Source organism: Botrytis deweyae, assembly GCF_014898535.1.
Source record: "Botrytis deweyae strain B1 chromosome Unknown BDEW_005, whole genome shotgun sequence".
Classification (NCBI taxonomy): domain Eukaryota; kingdom Fungi; phylum Ascomycota; class Leotiomycetes; order Helotiales; family Sclerotiniaceae; genus Botrytis; species Botrytis deweyae.
This window is the reverse complement of record NW_024066212.1, coordinates 1,106,937-1,128,344: the sequence shown is the minus strand read 5'-3', so window position 1 is coordinate 1,128,344 and position 21,408 is coordinate 1,106,937. Positions and strand designations below refer to the sequence as shown.

The following is a 21,408-nucleotide window of genomic DNA, read 5'->3' as shown; positions in this document are numbered from 1 at the left end:
TGGATCTGGATGATGTGATACTTCTACTGGAAGGTTATGAATGGCTATTGATTGGCCTTTATCTTCTTCTGGAGCATTTTCAATGGCAAGTCGCTATGGTATACTCGGATTAGCTGGGGGGTGTGGGTTTGTATTTGTATTTGTTGGTGTGTATATGTTTGTATATATGTAGTATGTATATATGTATATGTGTATGTGTATGTGTATTGCTTTATTAGATTTTTATATATTACTTTGAAGTGAGAGTTTTCGTTTGGGGAGTCGAAAGTGAATAGAAGAGGGAGGAGAGGGAGGAGAGGAGAGGAGATGAGATAGTGGGGTTTGGTTTGGTTTGGTTTGGTTTGCTTTGCTTTGGTTGGTAGGTTCATTTCTTTTGGGGTTGAAATTGAGGTTTTAGGGTTTATCTTTGAGGGAGGGGGAATGGGGGGTCCTTGCTTTTGGATGGGAGTCTTTCTACCCATTGCCATAGCTAGTTTGCAACCCGAATGCGAGGGACCGAGTCGCAGTTGTTTGCCTAGTATACTTTCGTCTTTTGTTTGCTGTTTCTCAACGAGGCAGTGCAAAGACGTTTCCTGATTGTTCCTGCTTTTTTCCTCATGCTGTTGGCATTCTTGTTATTCGAGCATCCATGGGAGTTGAAACGTCAAGGTGGCTGTGTCATCTTGTGGTTGACTTGAAGGGCACGTTTGTCATTTCTTTTGAACTTTCAGATAACTTTGATCTGAGATGGAATTCACTGCTGCTATCTCATGCTATGCTTGGGGCAGTGAGTCGGCGGTGAGCCGGCAGTGTATTTGCTGTATTCGCACTACTTTTTTCATGGTCATATCTATATAACTTGCTGTGTCGATATTGGTACACTACCTACATATTACACCGTACATACCACGAATCTTCAGAATGGCTACCCTAATTTACCACGCAGTAATCTTCGTACTTTTGATCACGTTCACGCTCGCTCAAGTTCGCATTCCTATCACAAGGAAAATTCATGCTCCACATCCTGCTCTCAATCGTCGTCTCTCTACCCGTGACTCCGTCTCTGCATCTCTTGTCAACGAGTTGACACAAGCGAGCTATGTAATCTCCGTCAAAGTCGGAACTCCGCCTCAGGATGTTGATTTGACTATCGATACAGGAAGCAGCGACACCTGGTTAGTCGCCAATACTGCCGCTTCATGTACTGGTGTTGGATTATCAGGGAAGAATGGATCTGCTCTAGTCTTGTGCGAGACACCATGTAAGTATTTTCATCCTTGTATGGTTTCTTAGCCGCTTCAAAGAATACTGCCAATTTTAATAGCAAAGACGCATCCTCGAGAGCATGGAAGGAAATGTTGAATTTTTGCTGATATGTAATAGACAACCCAAATGCTTCTTCAACCGTAGAGTTGAACATCACGACTGATAAATTCAATATCGAGTATGTGAATGGTGATAAGACCAAAGGACCTTATATAGCCGACACTCTTGTGCTCGGTAATGCCACCATTAAGTCTTTCCAGATGGGTCTCGCCAACGACACAAACATACAAACTGGAGTACTGGGACTTGGTTATCCTATCAACGAGGCCGCTGATACCATGTATCCAAACATCATTGACGAGCTAGTCTCCCAAAATCTTATCGGTACCAGAGCGTATAGTCTCTATTTAGATTCTCAAGACTCGGCTACTGGATCTCTTCTTTTTGGTGCAGTCGATACCACCAAGTTTGTCGGTGAACTAGTGGGCATAGATATAGTACCCCAACCTATCTGGAATGGCTCGGTTCTCTACTCATCATTGTCAGTTGAGCTTGCTGCAGTGGGCATCACAGATCAAGAAGGCAACTCTGTAAACTTGACGACTTCTCGTCAAGTTGTACTTCTGGACTCTGGGAATACGCTTACCATATTACCAACTGAGGTTACGGATGTCATGTTCAAAAAGTTCAACGCCTACGATGATACAAACTCCACTGGCAATATCTACCTCCCTTGTTCACTGCTCAATTCTTCATCCTCTTTAACAGTCGACTATCTGTTCTCTTCCTCTTCCGCTTCTGCTATTATTAAGGTTCCTATATCAGAGCTTGTGTTTCCACTTACAAATCCGACTTACGCACTGTATCCCGAGGATACTCTCCCAGATTTGCCATTTAGCGGCGAAGCATGTGCGTTTGGAATACAATCGACAAACGCGGACTATCATTTGCTTGGAGCTACCTTTTTGAGAAGTGCATATGTGGTCTACGACTTGGATAATAATCAGATTGGACTCGCGCAGGCCAACTTCAAGGGAAATGATGCGGGTGCCAGTTCAAGCAATGAGAATGGAAATGAGCATATTGTGGAGTTGAAAGCAGGAAAATCAATTCCGGCTTTAACTGGCGTTAGTGTGACGAGTTCGGCGGAACCTAGCCCTACCAGTAGCGCTAGCAAGACTTCGAGTACTCCTGCTGACACGGCAAAAGCTACAGCGACTGGAAAGTCTAGTGACGCTGTATCTGTTTTAAGGAATGTAGATTTCAAAGTTCTTGGTATCTTTGTGCTGGGAGGATTAATTTTGAATGGAGCAGTTGTCGCATGATCATTTTGGGCAACACATTGCTGGTTATACAGGGAGAATGAAAAGGGGAAGCAGATTTTTTTCACTGAGAAGTAGTCATAAGATAAACTAGACATAATGAGTGGATAATCCATGCATATAGAAATACAGAGGCCTATCATTCTGCGAAGTAATCTACACACAATGACCATCATTAGCTATTCATAGAAACACAAGAGTCAGAACCATCCCACCTTTGCGCTACTTTATACTATCGAATTCCACTCAGGAAATTCGTGCTAACATGACACAAACACCGCAGAAACTTTATCATGCCCCTCACCATACCCCTCCAATTCCGATTACCTGCATATGCACACCCCGCTTTTGGTGCATGATAGCTCTCCTTTTGTCCACCTGCGCAGAATAGATCTTATTCCTCGCTTCCCATAGGATTGAAGAGACAAGGTTTATATTTCTGCAACCGAGCCTAATGTTCTTCACAAGTAATCTATACGTAGGAGAAAAAAGAGGCCAAAGTGAGCACCTCAGTTTTATATTAAATCAATTAATAAAAACGTTCATGAGGTTTAATAGTATAGAACAGATCCTTTTATTAGTCTTTAGTTATCATACTATTTAAGCTTTTCATTGCTTGAATTGAATTAGAACAATCAGATTTTTGAAAGGTTTCGGCAGTGGCCAATGCCAGTCTGGTTTTTCTCCTGCGAATACCTAGGTAGGTAGTGCTGGCAAATACTCCTCGGTTATATGTATGAATGTTGATGATAATGCCAAGGATTTTCTTGCATAGAATGATGGTATAACTATATAATATCAGAGCAGGAAAATTATTGCAATCGTTTTCGAGCAAAATTGCAAATAAATTCTTTTCTGTGAATTTTACTATAATATTTAGTAACTTTCTTCTTTAGGATATTTTTTTTTTCACAGTTTCGCTTACGGCTCGAATTAAAGCACCGCAGAACGTCACGAAAACGAAGAAAGATACTCAACTGAGAATATCATTATGACTTCTCTCGAAACTCCTAAGGTTGCGCTTATTACAGGGACAAATGGAATCTCAGGATCCGCCTTGTTGAGGCAACTTTCTAAGAATCCGATTTGGTGAGTATCCAATGAGGAGCTATCTTTCAACTTCCAACTGAAATCTTCTCTTGATACCAGGTCCCGTATCATTGCCCTTTCACGCTCGCCACCCTCCAATCTCCCTTCCGATCCCCGCATCGAATTCCATTCTCTCGATCTCACAGGTACTGCTGGTGAAATTGCCGAGGCTTTGAGTGCCAAAGAACTTACAAATGTTACGCATTTCTTTCACTACGCCTACATTCATACCGACTATGACCATCCTAATCACCTAGAAGAGATGACAAAGAATAATGTACCTCTCTTCACCAATACTCTCACTGCTATCGATCTCACTTCTCGTGATACTTGTAAGTATAACGCCCGTTCAAATTGGCTATCCCGTCCAAACGTTGGATTCATTCAAGATATTTACATTGTTTCCATGTCATCCGACGACTCTTTCACACCAACCCTGGCACTCAAAGGCTGACTTTCCTATTGTAGTGCAACGTGTGATTCTTCAAACCGGAGGAAAAAACTACGGTTTACTTACATCCCCACCCGCCTCAGAGCCCCTAACCGAAGATGCTCACCGGGTGACCGATCCTCGTTCCCGTAAGCTTCAACGCCCCACCCCTACCTTTTCTCGACTTCAAGCTCGCATTTCCTCCGAATACACTTGCATCCCACTGAGTCTCATATTCAATTCAACTCTCGATATCCATAACCTCGCTAATGAGTTACTAACTTCTTATCATAGTCCCCAACTTTTACTACCATCAAGAGGATTTTCTCTGGTCACTCTCTGAAGATCGTTCTTGGGATTGGAATATCACAATGCCGTTCTGGATATCAGGATATGTAGGAAAATCCGGAAACAGCTGGGTTACATCCGCAGCCATTTACTTTAGTCTCTGTCAAGCTCTCAACAAACCCGCGATTTTCCCCGGTGGAGAAGATGAGTACTATGGGAAATGGGACAAGGGACAACACTTCAGTACGAGTTGGGTGATTGCAGAATTCACAGAGTGGTTAGCGTTAAATGAAGAGCCGACAGTGAAGAATCAGAAGTTTAATATTGTGGATGATACGATTACCACGTTCCGAGATGTTTGGGAGGGAATTGGAAGGTATTTTGGGGTTGAGACCAAGGTGGAACGGAAGTATGATTTGATGAGTGAAGTGAAAGAAATGGAGAAAGAATGGCCGAAAATTGCAAAAAATTATGGAGTAAGAGAGGATGCATTTGGGATTGTCACATGGGATGCGTTTGTTTATGCGATGAACGCTGGGGAGTGGGGAAGTATTGTTAATATGGATAAAGCAAGTAAAGCGGGGTGGACGAAGAAGGTTGATACTATTAAGGAGATGGAGAAGATATTTGGGGAGATGAAAACCGATGGATGGATTCCGAATGTCTGAGGAGAAATTTGGCCAAGAGATCCTTCGTTGTCTAGATATAAACCTCGTACATTATCTTTTGTTCTTAATTCAAATATTCAGTGCAAAAATCAATGACTTGTCGATTTCCTAAAATGCAAAATTTGCAAATACTTTGACAGTTGAGATAACGTCCTGAGACGCATTACGCGAACTTTGATGTTAGCAACTTCAATTTTCAGTGAATACACTAGAACCTTCAAAAGGCTTGGATAACATTATCCAGATCGACGAGCGGCAAACTACCAGTCAAACTATAATGGCTTTTCATTAATAGCCTGTATGTATATGTCTTGTTGATGATCACATTGAATCCAATGCTTACTAAAGCTGGAATGTTTTACATTGCCCCCTGTTTCTGATTCTTGTCATGCTGAAAATTGATTTCCTTGGTACAATCAATTAAAACATTTGATACACGTATTCAGACACCTTACATATATTGGTTCTTCAAGATTGTAGTATTCCAAACCCAAGCGATTTCCGCGGCTCATACGCCCCCGCGGATTCTTATGGATAAAGTCTTCATCTCTATGGCTTGAGAATGGTATTTCTTTCGACCATCGAGATTCGCAATGAGGGTGCAAGTTGATTTCTTTTTTGATTCCCGGCGTTTCTTCACTGAAAGAAAATTGCACGGAGATGCATTGGGTTAATAGTCCCGACATTGTCTCCCGGGACTTGGATTTGATACAGGCTGATGCTTTCCTTTTGAGCTTCAGTTTCTCAGGGACCATAATTGGTGAACTTGATTCAAGAACTTAACGTATTATGACTCAAAGCGGCAGCAGCAATAACATTGACCGATTAGAACCAGCGCACTCATTTGCAAGCTAAAATCAAAAGACGTCCCCCCAAAAAGAAAAGATTAATTGCATACGTAGGTGAGCGAATGATGCATTGCGGGAACCCGCATTCATGACCCAGCGGTCCGCCGCAACCAGCTCATACTGGATAGAATTCTGTAGTAAAAGCGCTAGCTTCACCAAAAACACATCTCAAAGAGCCAATTAATAGCAAGGATCTCCTTGTTCTCGTCATCGAATACTGCAAAAACAATAAGCTAAATTAAAAATCGCCCTAGTATTGTCGCGGCACTGATCGTTACAAATATTGATCTTGCCATTTCAAAGTATTGCCACCCCTAGCGATGGAAAGGAATTAGTGGTGACCATTCCGCTAGATAGACAAGCTATTGATTAATTCTGTAGGCCTACGTAGCAGAATGCATCCACGTCGTCTTCCCGAATGTCGAAGTTCTGCTAATCAATCTAGTCAATGTGACAAAAGCCCATTTGAGTATGTAGGGAAGCAAGAGTGCACCACTAATGAGAGAACCACTGAAGATCTTGGTTCCACACCACTTTCAACTGGGACGATAAAAGACATTTAGGAAGAAAGACCGATTGAAGACTTCTTAGAAGTTTTGTGTATAATGTAAAGTGCTGAAAAGTAAATCAAATGTATGAGCACGAGCCCTAGCCCAGTTTCATCTGCCACGTGATTTGAGAGAAATCGATGTATGTAGGCTGAGGGAGGAGTGGCGATGAATCTTATTAGTTTCGTGTTGGTTGGCTCAACACTTGTCAATTTGCAGCAGGTACTGAAGCCAGGTACCTAGTATATATACGATACATGGTTAGGAACATAAGGGCATATGCAAGATGAAGACAAAATGCTCCGCACGGCAGCACGTACCCGTTCATGAGAACTCACAGCATTTTCTTTTTTTGGCCGTTTGCTATGTTCCATATATATTGGCCAACGCCTCTAGAATGTCTATACACCTGCCGATTGGCAATCTCACCGCCGTTTCATTGGTACAAAAAACACCTGCGAAAACTTCAGCATCACACAGTGAATAATTGGTGGCCGAGCAAGAGATCCTAATGGACTTCCCAGCCCAGACTTCTATGGCGTTGATGTACCTATAGAATACCTGCAGGTATGAAAGCCCCTTCTGAGTTGTATACTTTGTTTGTATATTTTCCGAGTTCTTATGGCTGTCCATTTTTTGACTGACATTTTCATCTAGGTAGGTCAATATAGCAAGTCCTTGCATAACTTTTCCCGCAATGCAATGTTCCAAGAGATGCTCCAAGTTCCAACGAGAATCCAACATTAATGAATGGCATCAGCGGAACACCAAAACTTTCGAACCGTACTCCGTAAGCAAGTAGCTTGCATTCTCCACTATCCTGTCTCGTTAGCTCCTTATCATCTGCGTCAATACTTCCAATCAAAGTGGATTCACAAGATATGAACGATATCTTGGACAGTGGTCGCTTGTTCTTACCAACATAGTTTAGACATTTGGACATTACATTACCTAGGTAAAGTTCGATGGGGTAAATATCTATAAGGTTAGCCTATTATGCACGCCATTAGATCCGGATTTCAGTGGAGTGCCTTTTTGTGGGGGCTGGCGAATACATCTCACGATACCAACAAAACTACCCAACGAGGAAAGGCTCGATAGGTATGTATCTATTGTAGAACCGATCAATCAACCTGGGTCTACTAATGTTGATTTTGTCCGGATAAATTCAGTACTGGGAAGCTTCCTCACAGGAATGAATTTTTACTGCAAGTGCAGGTATAACCAATCAATTAATCTTGGATATGAGAAGTTTACATGTATACAACACAACCTGTGTGTATTCCTCTTCCGAGTCTCGTTCGGAACGTTTGGTCTTCGGGAAAAGTACCCCAGGAAGCTCGGCTGTAAAGACATTCTGCATGCCAGCATGGCTGGCTCCAAGACTAGCTAGCCACCCCTAGACGAAAATCACACCTTCCTAGTTCTAGGCGATGACACAGTCATCCAATGATAGAAAAGTGGCCTTGCAAATTATCATTTTATCCATTGTCATATGCATTTCACAAGTGGGAGCCGTTTTTATGGCGATAAATTCGTGAACTGAAGAGCGAGTGGAGAATTAGCAAATAAACCACATAGCGGCTGCGTGTTTTTGGAGAGAAGCTTCACATGTCTGTTTCTCAAAGCTTACGACTGTACAGTTGTGTGTCTCGTACAATGTCAACCAGTTACATTCTTCAATTTACCATCGGACAATCGTTCAACTGCGGAAATGAAGAACAAGATCAAATTGAGATTTCGGTCACCGGAACATTATGCCGGGGGGTAGACGTTTATCATGCTGCCGCATCTGCGCTACGAACTCAATTATGCAGACTATACTCACGTTGCACTCAAACTATCTGGACCAGTTATATACTTCATATCTTCTCTACTTCTATACCTTTCCGCAGTTTCCTTTCCTGCAGTTGTCCGGAATTCTTGTCAGAAATCCTTGCTGCATACATATTATGTTTATGCCCCACCCTGGAGCCACACCATAGAATTTGAGCAACTAACAAATACTCGCACACTGCACCTGCACAATGGACTCTATTCCTAGTCTTTTAAATAAAGTTCATGGCATGTCACCGAACATCGTTTCTCATCTCGATCATCATTTCACCACTTGATGAACGATTCTATCAAAGGCAACGACAATGGGTAAAAGGGACGACATATGTTCCTTTCTTGGATATGAAAAGGATAACCCTACGAAAGATCGTCGGAATCTGTTAAAATCTACTTCTGCGTTTTTGGCCGATTACGAAGCTCGCGGGAACAAGGTTTATGGTAGAAAAGCCGAGTCTATTGGAGGTCGGCTGTGTGCTGTGAATTTTCTTGAAGAAGAAGGCAGAGGGGAGAGGTTCTGGCCGCCAGCATCAGATGGAAGCTTGGTTTACGAACAAGCTCGTGATAAAGAAATGTGAGAGAAGATTTGTTTGCTTCTTCTATGCCGCTGTATTCTGAGAATTTCGGTTTCTAGTATCATCGATCATGTAGCCGACCTATTTCTCATCCACGCAAGATCCAACTATAGCAAATTGGTATGTACTACTCTTGTCTAATTTTGTTTTATGAAATCCGGCACATCTGATGGATGGCCTCGCTTCATTTCTGATGATTTGCGAGGATGTTAATTTCCCGTGTGGGAGCTAACGCCACAATCATGCAGCATGCGAAACGGAGGAGCCAAAAACACAATGCTACCTCCCCACCATCAAATGTTAACAATGAACATATTAGCAACAAACCCTCGGCTTTGAGTACACCTGAAGTATTTCCTTCTGTAACACTTTGACCTTCAATTCCAGATACTAATTGTGCGCACAGGAAACGTACTTGGAAGACGAAGAGCCACAATTTACTTATAGTTCGTCTTTAATGACCATCAAGCCAGAATTATGCCTTACACCATGGTTAGATCCGCCAAAAAGATTTGACCGTAACGTGGCTATGCCGTGGGCAGAGCGCATTGACCCCAAAAACCTTCCAGATCCACCGATTCGATTGGGGAAGGATTGGTTGTCACAGGTTGTTCTCTCAAATGCCAAATTTTCATGAAAGCTAACTTGAGCTTAGAAGAGTGTACAATGGCCCAGTGCAGTTGATAAGGAAATCCAGTACTTTATGCATAGATGGTTGTTTTACTACACAAATGAATTAGAGAATGGCACAGATGATGGAATTCAAAGTCTCGTGAGTCTCTTGAGGAAGAAAGAGGGTACAAGTGCGGAGCTCGACGGCACACAACTTCAAGAATTCAGAAGGCGAATTATCGATAGAGTGAGACATTGGACAGAGACATTCATCAATCATCAGTTTGTCGAATTACAAGCCGACGGCGTTCCTCAGATGACCGCAAGATTTCGCGCAATATGGACAACCCTAAAATATGACACACCTACTCCCCGCGTCAGTAATCGAAGACGAAGTGTTGAAGAAGAAACGCCGCCAGAGACCCATCGCAAGCGACGAAAACTTTCAAAGAAATCTGAAGAAAATGCGCTGGATGGTAGTAGATCAAAGAGAAAACCTTGGACCGAGAATGCATGGCGACGCAAGACAATTCCACCTCCCGCGGACATGACTTTCCCAAATCTGATATCGAGAAAAAGCTCTATTATCGATCCCGTGACGGTGGTGGTGACACCCCGGGCCAGTGTTAACGAGGAAGACAGTGATGAAGAGAGGTTTCAAAAGTGTGAAGTACATAAAGGGTCTGAGGTATGATTTAAATTATAGCAAATTCTGTTTCAATTTTCATTGCCGTCACTGATCATATTTAGCATACGATACGAAACTCAAAAATTTCCGTCGAGATACCTTCACCTTACAAAGTTACATCTAGCAAAGCTGATGTATTCATCAAGATGGAAGAGGAATCTACTATAGAGGTGTCACAGCTAGGGACGACGGTCATCGAAGTATCGGACGATGAGCGATCCAGCGAAGCAACAAAGTTAGTAGTACCTACTCAAGGGGCAGTCATCAAATCCCCATCACCAAATCCAGATGATACTATGGCACTTGAGACAACGCCTCCACATGTTCAGGACGGCATGAAAGGGCCCGAAGCCAAGTTGATTCTTTCACATCAATCTAGCAACACGTCAGAAGGTCGAAATGTCTCACCACAGTCTGAAATTTTAGATGCCATTATCATGCCAAACCAATCATCGAAAACAATCGTAGATGGTCCTCCAATTGACAAAGCCGTCGATGCACAAGCAGAAGTAATTGACCCTCATCAGTTATCAACCCAGGTCGAGCATTCGAGTCAACTTTTACAGACTACAAATGAACCTTCATCCCCGAAAGCCAAAGGAGATCTAAAACTTCGCATCGAAGTGAGCACTCAGCCGATCGACCTTGACGAGAAAGAATTTACAAAAGTGTCCACCCCAAAGGAATTAAATGATTCGGTTGACGAGCCTCGAAGACCCGTCGCAAAGAACCATCAAATTTTAACTGAGGACGAGGATCACAATGTCTCTGTTTCTATGACCCCACCAGAGAGTCAGTCATCAGAAAATCCGAGAAAATATGGCCCTTTCAACGACATCAAGATTTTGAACCAGCTTTTCTCGTCCAATGGCTCCAGAACCACCGACACCCACCGACAGCGTGGTACTTCTAGCATTTCACCAACATCAAGCGCTGATGCGGATACACATGAAATGGAAAAGAATTCCTTCCCGACAAACGCAAACCCGAAGCATGTATTGCCACGAGCCTCTTCATCGATCGAATTTGTTCCAAAAGAAGGTCCTGAAGAACTCCCGAATCAGAGCGAATCACCTACAGTTAACAAAGCATCCATGGAGGGCTTGAGTACTTCGTCGCAAAGTCCAAAGACTTCCAAACCTCAATCAGGTCATTCTATTTATGCTTCCTCATTAAATGTTCTAGAAAGAAGCCAGAAATCATCGGAGAAGAATGATTCTATTTTGACACGAACCCCCTTGCCTTCAGGTCCATTGCCGTCTGAGACCGGTCAGGAAACATCAACTCTATTGCCTATTATCGAGCAAGCTACAAAGACCATATCTGAAAATCCCAAGCCAAATGTATCATCTCAAATACCACCTCAGAATCCTGTCCAGGAAACTCAAGCAGCCTCCCGTGATTCATTTGTTTCGGGTTTCCAACCTATAAATCGACCGATATCTAGTCTTTCTACGCAATCTCCTCCTGCTCCCATATCTCATAGTCTCCCGGGTGTATATAAGCCATCGATTGCACCACAAGAACCTCGAGATCAACGATACAGCCAGCAGACGAAGGAGATGCCAAAACAGAGTGAAGCCATATTTTCGCAAAATATTGGACGGGAAATTGGCAGATCATCAGAGCCCTCCTGGACCAGGAACGTCCATCTTAACTCATATCCGGTGAACTCTCAGAATGGAGTTTATCCCATGGCCTTTGTCAGTAAACCGACAGCATCAAAAAACGACTTGTGGATGCAAGAAACCTCCAGAAAAAGGCAGTTGGAGCGAACAGATACCAAGCCTCGAAAAACAAAGTCAAGAAAGAAGTCAATGCCATGCGAAAAGCAGACTACGGTATCTGGTACTGTTCAATATCCACTGGCTTCATCAGCTCCCGCGACCCAAAATGCGACACCTTCTGCGTTGCAAACACAATCTCCGCGACAGCCTGATTTTGACCAAGAGCGCTCTCCCAAGCCGCCGCATCCAGAACTCATCAGTCATCTGAGAATTATGGACGAAAAGATGGGTACTAATTCCGGAGCATCTTATCAGCACCATATCAAGACAATGAACTCTCCGATAATCTCAAATCAGCCGCCGAATAACCATGGTCGGAATCTAGATCAAAATATGACGACCAACTACGATGCCAGGCAAGAGCAGAATATCTTGAGCCCCCTATTCTTGCAAGAACAGATGCATTCAAAGCGAAAGCGATCGTCGGAGGATTGGGGCAATACGAAGAGTCCTGTGGGTATGCATCATGCGACTTCTGTAGGGTCTCCAGCACAATCCCAGCGAACTTCCAGCATGTCGCAAAAACGACCGTCAATCCCCGAAAACATACAAATCTCTCGCATGGAGCAAGAGAGGTTTCAGCACGGTATGCAACAAAATAGAAGATTGCCCAATGCTGGGGAAAATAAACTTGATAGTCAGAATGGCAAGCAGGAAGTGTCCAACCTTCCTAAACTTGACATACAAATTAAAATCAACCCTGGGGCGATTACAGCTCGGAATCAAGTGCAGTTTAAGGAGAACGTTCAAACTAGAGCTGACATTGAAACTCGTAATCAGCGGCCAGAATCTGCGAATATGGGTCAGTCCGAATCAGTGCGTTTGCGCGAGACGGAAACGAGGCATGGGACTCCTATTAATAGTGGAACGGGTCGTAAAACTTCCAAAAGCCTTTCACTATTAAGTCCTCAGACATCACAATATCTCAAGGACCTACCGGGGACGCAAGATAGAGTTCATAATAATGTGCAACAGTCAAGCCCAGCACAAATCAACCAGCATCTCAACCAACAGTCACAAGGGCCGAAGACTAACAGCCAAATTCAAGCCAACTCCTCCTCTCCAGAACTGTATCGATCACAGGACCCATGGTGGAACTCGTTAGCTACTGATTATAACATCTCCACAATTCCCAAACAGCCATCAAGATACGTCCCGCAAACTAATACTAATATGTTACACAACCGCACGATGAGCAACACCACTCCAGTCCCAACAGTCGCAAGTGCGTCACAGGTCCAAATAGGAAGTCAAGAGCCTCTGCCTGAAACGAGACAAGTTGCACCCCAAGCAACAGAACGCCCGCATTCCACAGGAAGTCAGGCCTCCAAAGTATTTCACCAAATACCGGAGAGCCAGCGCGCCAAGTACCCTTTGACAAAGCCATCTAATACAGAACATTCACCGCCGCAAAGTTACTCTGTTAATGAAAATTCAACACAATCGTCACAGGCCCACCAGTTTAATCCATCTGGTCAAAGTGCGCAATTGCAATTTGGTGTTCGACCGTCACCTTCTCAAAGTGAAATCTCGAAGCAAGCTCCGATTAAGTCGTCGAACGAAAGCACACCATCACCAACCAATCAGTCTCATCAGCCTGTAACTCAACCTTTAAACCGACCTCTCACATCTTCGAAAAGCCAATACAATAACAACGTGACCAGTCAGCCCCCCAATACACAAACTTCCAACTTTCACCGTCAACTTCCCAACCAGCATCCTGTTCAGCCCACTATCATCCAAAGTCCAGTGCCACAGCATCAGTTTATTAATCGCCCCCCTGCTCAATTCTCCCCTGTACAGGCGTCGTTTCCCCGGAACCAATATACTGGCCCGTCTCCAACACAACAAGCTTCCACAGCTCCGAGTTCTTACAATACAGAGTATGCTGGACAACAGAGAGCAATTTCACAATACCAGTATCCAAAACGGCCACAGCAACCACAACAGCCAGCTGAGCCACAAAATACTACGACGCACCCACAGAAGAAAATTTACAACGAGCCGAATCCTCATGATCATACAAAAAGTAGATTGAATGGCGCGAGCCCTCAAACTATAATAGAATTAGTTAGTGCATCTCCAATGCAGTCCCCAACAATCCAGATCCCTGCATCTCAACCGTCATTAGCAACTACGATGTCTGCTATACTAAACCCTAAGCTTCCACCGACGCCGCCAACACCAGCTATCATTCCTACTACTGGTTCAGATTCCATGTCAAAGTATCCGCCTAGTACACAATCTAAGTCTGAAACCCCTCTGCGACAACAAGCCTCGGCCATTGTACCCACTCCCAAGTATAATAGCACTTCTCATCATTATCATCCAGCGACATATCCTCCACAACAGCAAACACCTATTGTAAACCCTACGCCTAAAATCGACACTGCCTCTCAATACTCAAACCCCACTCAATCCCTAGCTACGCCACAACAAACACCTACAACACCCCAAGGGGCGGGGCCGAAACTCGACTTCTATCTCCAACGCTCCAGTTCCTTGATTGACACTAGTATATCTTTCTCTTATCAATACATGGAATCACTCTCCTTATCGAATTTGTTCGCCTTTTTCTCTCAACGCTCCGGTATATCTCTAGAGAGATTAGACGATCTTACCTTCCGATGCATGTTTGGAGAGTATCAACAATTCGTGATTGGAAAGAATATGGGGGACGGAGAATGGAAGCGAGCGCGAAAGAGAATTTGGAGGAACTGGGACAGAGATGTTAAATCTGCGAAACAAAATGGAGATGATGAAGATGAGGAATTTTGGGAGGTTAACATTTTGATTGGGAGGTGTGCATAGATAGTTAGCTGGATTTCAACCTCGGTTGATTTTCTCCTTATTAGATAGATGTAAATACTGATTATAAAACCTGTAACTATATCCTTCATGCCGATGGTGTCTCAATTGTCTATTGTGAAGTCTTTCATTGAATAAATTACACGTGAGAGTATTTAGTGGGGATAAGTATTTAGTGGGGACAAATACTCTATTCAAGCACGAGTGGTCCACTGATTGCTTACCGTCAGATGTATGATGATATTGTCAAGGTTATCTTAATCTCATCTGAATGTGGATAGTTTGATCTGAGCCTATCTATGAAATCTCCCACATTTAGAATATTGCCTTCCACCTCTAAATCACACTCACTGCAAGCCACATCCAAGCCAAAGTCAGCAATTTTACGCCTCCGGCAGCCTTCCCGAGGTTGATGTATTGAAAAACCGAAGGGTAAGACTTGCATCCGAAATGCAATTTAGCCGACAAACGTTGATGTAACGGGGTCTACAGCCGTTAGCCGAACTCCGTCATTATGTTATACCGTTACATCGAAGGATTACGAAATAAATTAAAATGTTGGTGATTTAATATTCTGCGCCTCTTCAAGATCTCAGCGTACATCAAACCAACAGTTGATGCCGAGCAGCATGAAAATATGACGAATCCATCGTCTGCCTGACGAACAATACGCGTAAAGGCAACCTTATCCGGAAATGGTGTGTAACACGTACAGGACCAATATATGTATATGCACGATTCCTGGTTCGCGTGATCATTTTACCAACCAACTGTTGGATTTCATATGCGGAACGAAGAAAACAGATAGTTATGAGTGGAAGAGATTTTTATGCAAATTTCAGACGAATCCAAGGAATTATCAAGTTTGGTAACGTGAGTAATTGGATTGAAGTGTGTGTGGAAGGTCACATCGATTTGAATGAAATTGTGTGTGCGTGCGTATGTCTGCCAGGGGAAAGAGGCGAATACGAATTGACAATATGTCGGTATTCATGAAGATTGCAGGGAAGGATATCTCAATATAACCACTTTGCAAGATGCATGACTCAACCATGTAATATTTGAGCATACCTATTTATAAGAGCCTTCCAGTTGAGGAGTGTCAAGATAATCATATCGTTGATCAGATTGGCTTAAGAGAATTTGAATTTTCTCGGCTATGCATTGATTCTATGGTTGCGGGTTAGACTTGCTGCTGTTGAGAAAAAATATGGCTAGTCTTCACGCAGTGTAACCAGATGAGTAGAGTTCATTCTCAAATGATTCTACATGTGATAGCTATGATTTCAGAGATATTCGATCGAATCTACCAACAACGGGGGATTATTTAATAATATGGGACGATCCTACCGCCACGTTTCTCAAATTGCAGAACTGGCTTGAGTTTTAGTAAACTGCTTTGTATTTAACATATCAATTTACTGGAATACTGCTTAGTAGCCTGGCAAGGGGCTCAGAGGAAGAATAAGTTGATTCAATCAGGACTAACACGTGTTCAAGAGTCTTCTTTTGAGTTCTATCTTCGAATCAGAACAGAATGGCAATGTTCCACTTCCAGATTTCCTCTAAACTTTCAGCTAATACTGTACATACTTGAGTTGGAGGATACTCCCCTACACTTAAGAAATCTTCTAGGCTTTCGCTTTTTTAATAGGACAATATGACGATAATTCTATAACGAATGCCCCGAGAAGTAGGCAAATAAGAAGAGAAGAGAACAATTAAGACTCCGAGGTCCTGCAATTCTCTTTTCAAATCGCTCTATTGATCTATATGTAGATGTTGGAGTAGCTGGAAGGAAATCGCAAGCTGGAATTTTCATGGTAGAGCCAAAGTTCATTAAGAATATTTATTCAATAAACAAATCTCTTCTTGATAAAGACTCCATGGAAACACGTTTCCCATCAAGTCAACATTACAATGCTCGAGTGTGTATCCTCTCAGTCAATATCCTACAGACCCTGCTCTTCAACTTCGTACCATTAAGCCATTGTATCTTACTATACTTCCACAGATCTCTGATGATCTCTACTACATTCTCCCACTTTCTCTCATCTTCCTTCATCACTGTCTCCAGCCGATCATCACCTAGTAAAATTGTGAATTTCAACCCGTCAACTTTATGGATATTGACACCTGACCTCTGAGCAAAAAGCGAAATAAAGGATGATAGCGAAAAATCCTCGAGGTTTTTGATATTGACTTTCAGAGGATTCTCATAGTCGAAGTTTTGCTTCGACAGAAAAATGAAGTTTATGTCGTTCGAGAAAGTGGCAAGTGGAAGATCATCCTCGGATGTTGGCTCGCCTGCCATTTGAGTTATGGGTTGAAGTGGTGTAGTGAACAGCGGAGAGAGCCTAGGGTCTGTGGAGACTGGTCGAGATTGCAAGGGAAAATGATTAGAAAATGGTGAGTGGGATGACAGGAATTCGCTGCGTGGATTTAAAGCTGGATTGGGATCTGGTTTGATTGTAGCTCCGCTTACTATAGCTGTAGTACTGATTGGTCCCGTCAAATTCAACTTGGGGTTGCTCATCTCAGGATTGCACATGGTGGTGGGAGTTTTTGCTGCCGTCGCATGTGCCAAATCGTCCTGAATTTTAAACTGATTAGAATGGTTCACTATGATAATGAATCAATATCTTACTTCAAGAAATTGAGAAGTTCTCCCAAACTGATATGAGCTATGGCGCTGCATAATGCCTATTTCACCTTGAGATTTCCCGTTCGAGTTACTTTGATTTCCATCTACCCCTTTGTCTTTTTCCTTCATGATGGAAGATTGATCTTGATTGAATGTTGAAAGTCTTCGACGCTTTGCTGCGGTAGTTTCTTCATCCGCATAACCACTTAGTGATGTTGATTGGAAAGTTCTTCTTCGTGATAGATCCATCGGAACTTTGGAATTTGACGAGCGTTGTTGGCATTTGGTTGTAAACTCATTGCGATCTGGAGACACAGACATTTCGTAAACATCTCGACGTTGTGTGGTTGATGACTCGACCTCTTCCCTGGCTTCCTCGGAAGGCTGGTCCCAAATGGTCAATCTCTGATCCCATGCTGCGTCCAATTCCTGTGTTCGTGATATTTTGTTGCTACTGCGATTGCGGAACAACAATCTCTCACCAAGTAATGCATCAGCCAACTCTCCTACCCGGGTTTGAAGACGACCTTTTAACGTCTTGTAATGTATCTTGTTTGCAATTACTGGCTCTTCCTTGAAGAGGCGAACAAAATTCATCAGACTCATGTTCTGATCTGAATTGTAATACAAGAATCCATGCATAAATCTGAGAATATATGAATCAGGCTCAAGGCCTCCTTGGGCTACCCAGGAGAATTCCTCATTTTCCAACCATTGTGGCGAAATAAATTCAGCCATCATCTTCTTGTCATCTATTGGCTTTATGTGCCTTATATGAGCGTTGCATTTTTCTTGATGACTGGTATTCCTTGTTTAAAACAACGATTAGCTCAAATATACTTCAAAATTTCCACTGGGAGATTGCCGAGTTACCTTTTGACATACTTCAGTTCTCTCAATTTACTCTCGTCAATGTTTCGCCTGTTCGAGCTCATTGCTGGAGATCCAGCGATAGTACTAGAAAATTTGCCTGCTTTTGGACATTCTTGGCCAGCCTTTAGTTGTTGATTTCGCATTGACAGACCTTGATGCCCCAGAGTGACCAAGGGTTCGTCGTCGGAATCTAGGTCTCGTCCACCGCCCAGAGTGTTTTGTGGTGCTTCCTATCGAAGCATTAGTCAAACAATAGATGAGCAACAAAACTTACACTGGTTGCAAAAACCTTTTGCCGAAGATTCCTGAAAAAGTAGTGCATCTTCAATGCAAAAATGTGGGTAAGTAACTTCAAAATTCTAGCCATAAATCGTTTAGTCGTCGTTACCATACTAAAGAAATCGCAAGACGCTCACTTCATCTTATCATTTTCCCAAACAAGTCGGCGACGATGATTGCTAGCTCCAAAATCTGGCCATAGAAATTGAACTGTTTCCTTGTCTGCGCAAAAGGATTCTGCCAATTTTTGCGCCTCCGGGTGCTCCTTCGACATGACTTTTAATGGTGTAATGTTTAAAGCTTTCGTGAAGACGCTGATCTTCTTCTTTAATTCCGAGTCAGCAACAGGGTAAAATCCTAAAGATCTGTATAAATCCCGGATCCTTTTATCTTTGCCTCTTGATGCTGTCTTGCTCCTGCTCCTCTTCTTAGAAAGTATAGATTGTGCTTGCAATCTTGACGACATCGTCAGCGATATTAATGATTCAAGGCTTCCGAAAAGACAAAGAAAAAAATGAACAGGTTGATGCAAGTGATCAAAAGATCTGAACGAAAGTGTTGAAGGGATAATGCCAGGCCCTTTTATAACTTCTGGATTATGCTCTCCAATTTAGCGAGGAGTCACGATACTATAAGCACGTTTTAGTGATAGTATGTAACAAGGATTATAAACAAAAAAAATAGATTTAATAGCTTTCTTACTGGATCCAGGTGTTTCTTGTGAATAGTTTGATATATTATGCAACTAAATTGATCTAAGTTATATGATTCATTGGTATCTAGAAAGTTCAATAGGCCGATTGTATTCTTGACGAATCTGCCTTACTTGGCAAGCTAAGAATAATTAATGGTCTGCTTCTTCCGGTTGAGACAAAATTTCTCTGGAAGATTTTTACTCTGTTATTGATGTGTTTCCTGTCAAATAATTAGACCATTGAATAAAATATCTTATGTATAAAGAGGAGTGATACGAAATATGTAACCAGAGGACGGGACACGCTAGCAGCTATTTACATGCACGATGAGGGCCTCATATCTAGAATTACAATTACATACCGTCATCTAATTCAATGGATCGAAGCAATAGAAATAAAAAAAATGATGAAAATTGAAGATCGAGATTCTAGATAGTGATCTGTGATATTCTTGAGAATGAATAAACTTAAATAATGGGAAAGTGTCTAAATGCTAAAAGAGATATTTTCGGATATAATGGTAGATAAGATTGTGGTATCGAATGATGCACGATATATTTGTTGCAAGCACGTCTTTGTTCTTTGCCTGCAGCCAGTCCCACGCCCTGTAACTTCCCGAAATTATGAATATCTTTCAAAACTAATTGACGAGCAATAATTCATGCTCAAACGAATTGTGGTCAACATCAAAACTTTGCATGCTCCAGTTCTGAGCTTCTCCACTACTAGGACGGGCATCGGCCCCTTGCATGATCTCGTCATCATGATAAATGGGGATGCCTTTGGCACTCAGGTTGGCTTTTTTCTCCTTCATGCATTTGGGCTCATGTGAGCAGCCGCCTCTATGGGAAAAGCAACTGTTTCGGCTAATGTTAACATTACCAGGTTCAACAGTGGTATGGTTAGGATTCAAACATGTCCAATTCCCACAAAGATGGCTGAGGTGCCACTTCTTGTTGACGAATCCATCTTTCTGTCGTTTTGTCATTGTGTGAAAGAGTATCTTGGAAACCATACCAAAGTTCAAGACAAGACTGTGTTTACCATTGTGATCTTGCCAGCTGAAAGCTTTCTGTATATTGCCACAAGCACGCCATGTACCGATGGGAGTTATGCGAGGAGGCGGTGGCGCGGGGTGAAACCAGCATTCACCGTCTTCTCTGAATGGATCGAGCAGACGATTGGTTGATTCTAACCATATCTGCATGGACTTTTTAACATGAAGAGGCCTGCGAGTTGACGAAACAATAATGCGCTTTCTTTGTCGGCATTCCAGCTTGTTACCCGGTGAATTTTGATCTGGCTTATCAGCTAGATGCAAGACAGCTGTGACAGATCCAGCATTGCAAGAACTGGTGATTTTGTGAGATGCGAACGACCGATCTTGAAAACTTCCCAACGGGCTTGACTGAACGCTTTTCAAAGAAATTGATGACTGCTCATTTGTTTCGTCTTCTAAGTCTTGACTGAAATCGACTGCATCGACACTTGTGGATTTACCTGCAAAATTGCTAACGTCCAGCATAGTTCCCGAATCTTTGCCTCTTGCATTCCACAACTGCGCCTCACATAGGTCTTCAAAGACTTTAAATGGAGAGACTGGAGGAGAAGATACAATTAAATCTTCGTAAGTTGGCAAGACCACTAAATTGATTGATACTACTTGATAAGTAATGTCTGCCAAAGGCGAACGATGATATCCTTGAGCACCGCGTGCTATAGAGATTGAACCTTCGTGGGTTTTCTCTCCTGGACCATCAGAATCATGTTCAGAGATTCGAGTGAGATCGATGAATATGCGATTATCTCCTGCAAGTGTAGCCGTGCGCTCAAATAGACTCTGGTCGCCCGGTAGAACATCCCTCAATATCTGGCCCCGTTTCTTCAAGTCCCTTGAGCAATACGTCTGGTGGTTCTCAGAAGTTCTGCAGTCAAAATTAAAATCTGCAACCCGAGCAAGCGGTGTCATCATGTATTCCCTATACTAGCAGCCGTCTGAAACTTCAAGTGGAGCCGTGTTAAACCAGGATGCAATATAAAGATACTTGGTCCCAAATAATAAGCATGTGATATTGTAATTGTATGGCGAATAACTGATAATTTTAGATTTTTACTCGTCTGAGATCATATAAGAGTTTCAATGATTGCGGTGTACTAGAAAGTGTCAATCTTGTAG

The 21,408-nt window shown here is 42.6% G+C and overlaps 5 protein-coding genes across 5 annotated transcripts; 3 read left to right on the top strand and 2 right to left on the bottom strand.

The window, feature by feature from the left end:
- Positions 1-731: 731 nt before the first annotated feature.
- On the top strand, positions 732-2,570 carry EAE98_002986 (uncharacterized protein; the record flags this gene model as incomplete). Its single annotated transcript, XM_038950606.1, has 2 exons — positions 732-1,240; positions 1,363-2,570. The coding sequence occupies exons 1-2, from the start codon at positions 901-903 to the stop codon at positions 2,568-2,570; spliced, it is 1,548 nt and encodes a 515-aa protein (XP_038813135.1). The 5' UTR covers positions 732-900.
- A 988-nt stretch (positions 2,571-3,558) lies between these two features.
- Positions 3,559-5,042, top strand: EAE98_002985 (uncharacterized protein; the record flags this gene model as incomplete). The annotated part of the gene is made up of 4 exons (XM_038950605.1): positions 3,559-3,656; positions 3,717-3,988; positions 4,125-4,235; positions 4,381-5,042. The coding sequence occupies 4 exons, from the start codon at positions 3,559-3,561 to the stop codon at positions 5,040-5,042; spliced, it is 1,143 nt and encodes a 380-aa protein (XP_038813134.1).
- A 3,537-nt stretch (positions 5,043-8,579) lies between these two features.
- Positions 8,580-14,744, top strand: EAE98_002984 (uncharacterized protein; the record flags this gene model as incomplete). Its single annotated transcript, XM_038950604.1, has 6 exons — positions 8,580-8,845; positions 8,906-8,966; positions 9,095-9,196; positions 9,253-9,453; positions 9,502-10,146; positions 10,209-14,744. The coding sequence occupies 6 exons, from the start codon at positions 8,580-8,582 to the stop codon at positions 14,742-14,744; spliced, it is 5,811 nt and encodes a 1,936-aa protein (XP_038813133.1).
- A 1,912-nt stretch (positions 14,745-16,656) lies between these two features.
- Positions 16,657-19,003, bottom strand: EAE98_002983 (uncharacterized protein; the record flags this gene model as incomplete). The annotated part of the gene is made up of 5 exons (XM_038950603.1): positions 16,657-17,334; positions 17,389-18,193; positions 18,271-18,488; positions 18,533-18,617; positions 18,675-19,003. The coding sequence occupies 5 exons, from the start codon at positions 19,001-19,003 to the stop codon at positions 16,657-16,659; spliced, it is 2,115 nt and encodes a 704-aa protein (XP_038813132.1).
- An 869-nt stretch (positions 19,004-19,872) lies between these two features.
- EAE98_002982 (uncharacterized protein) lies at positions 19,873-21,201 on the bottom strand (the record flags this gene model as incomplete). Its single annotated transcript, XM_038950602.1, has 1 exon — positions 19,873-21,201. One exon carries the CDS (start codon positions 21,199-21,201, stop codon positions 19,873-19,875), a length of 1,329 nt encoding a protein of 442 aa, XP_038813131.1.
- Between the last annotated feature and the right edge of the window lie 207 nt (positions 21,202-21,408).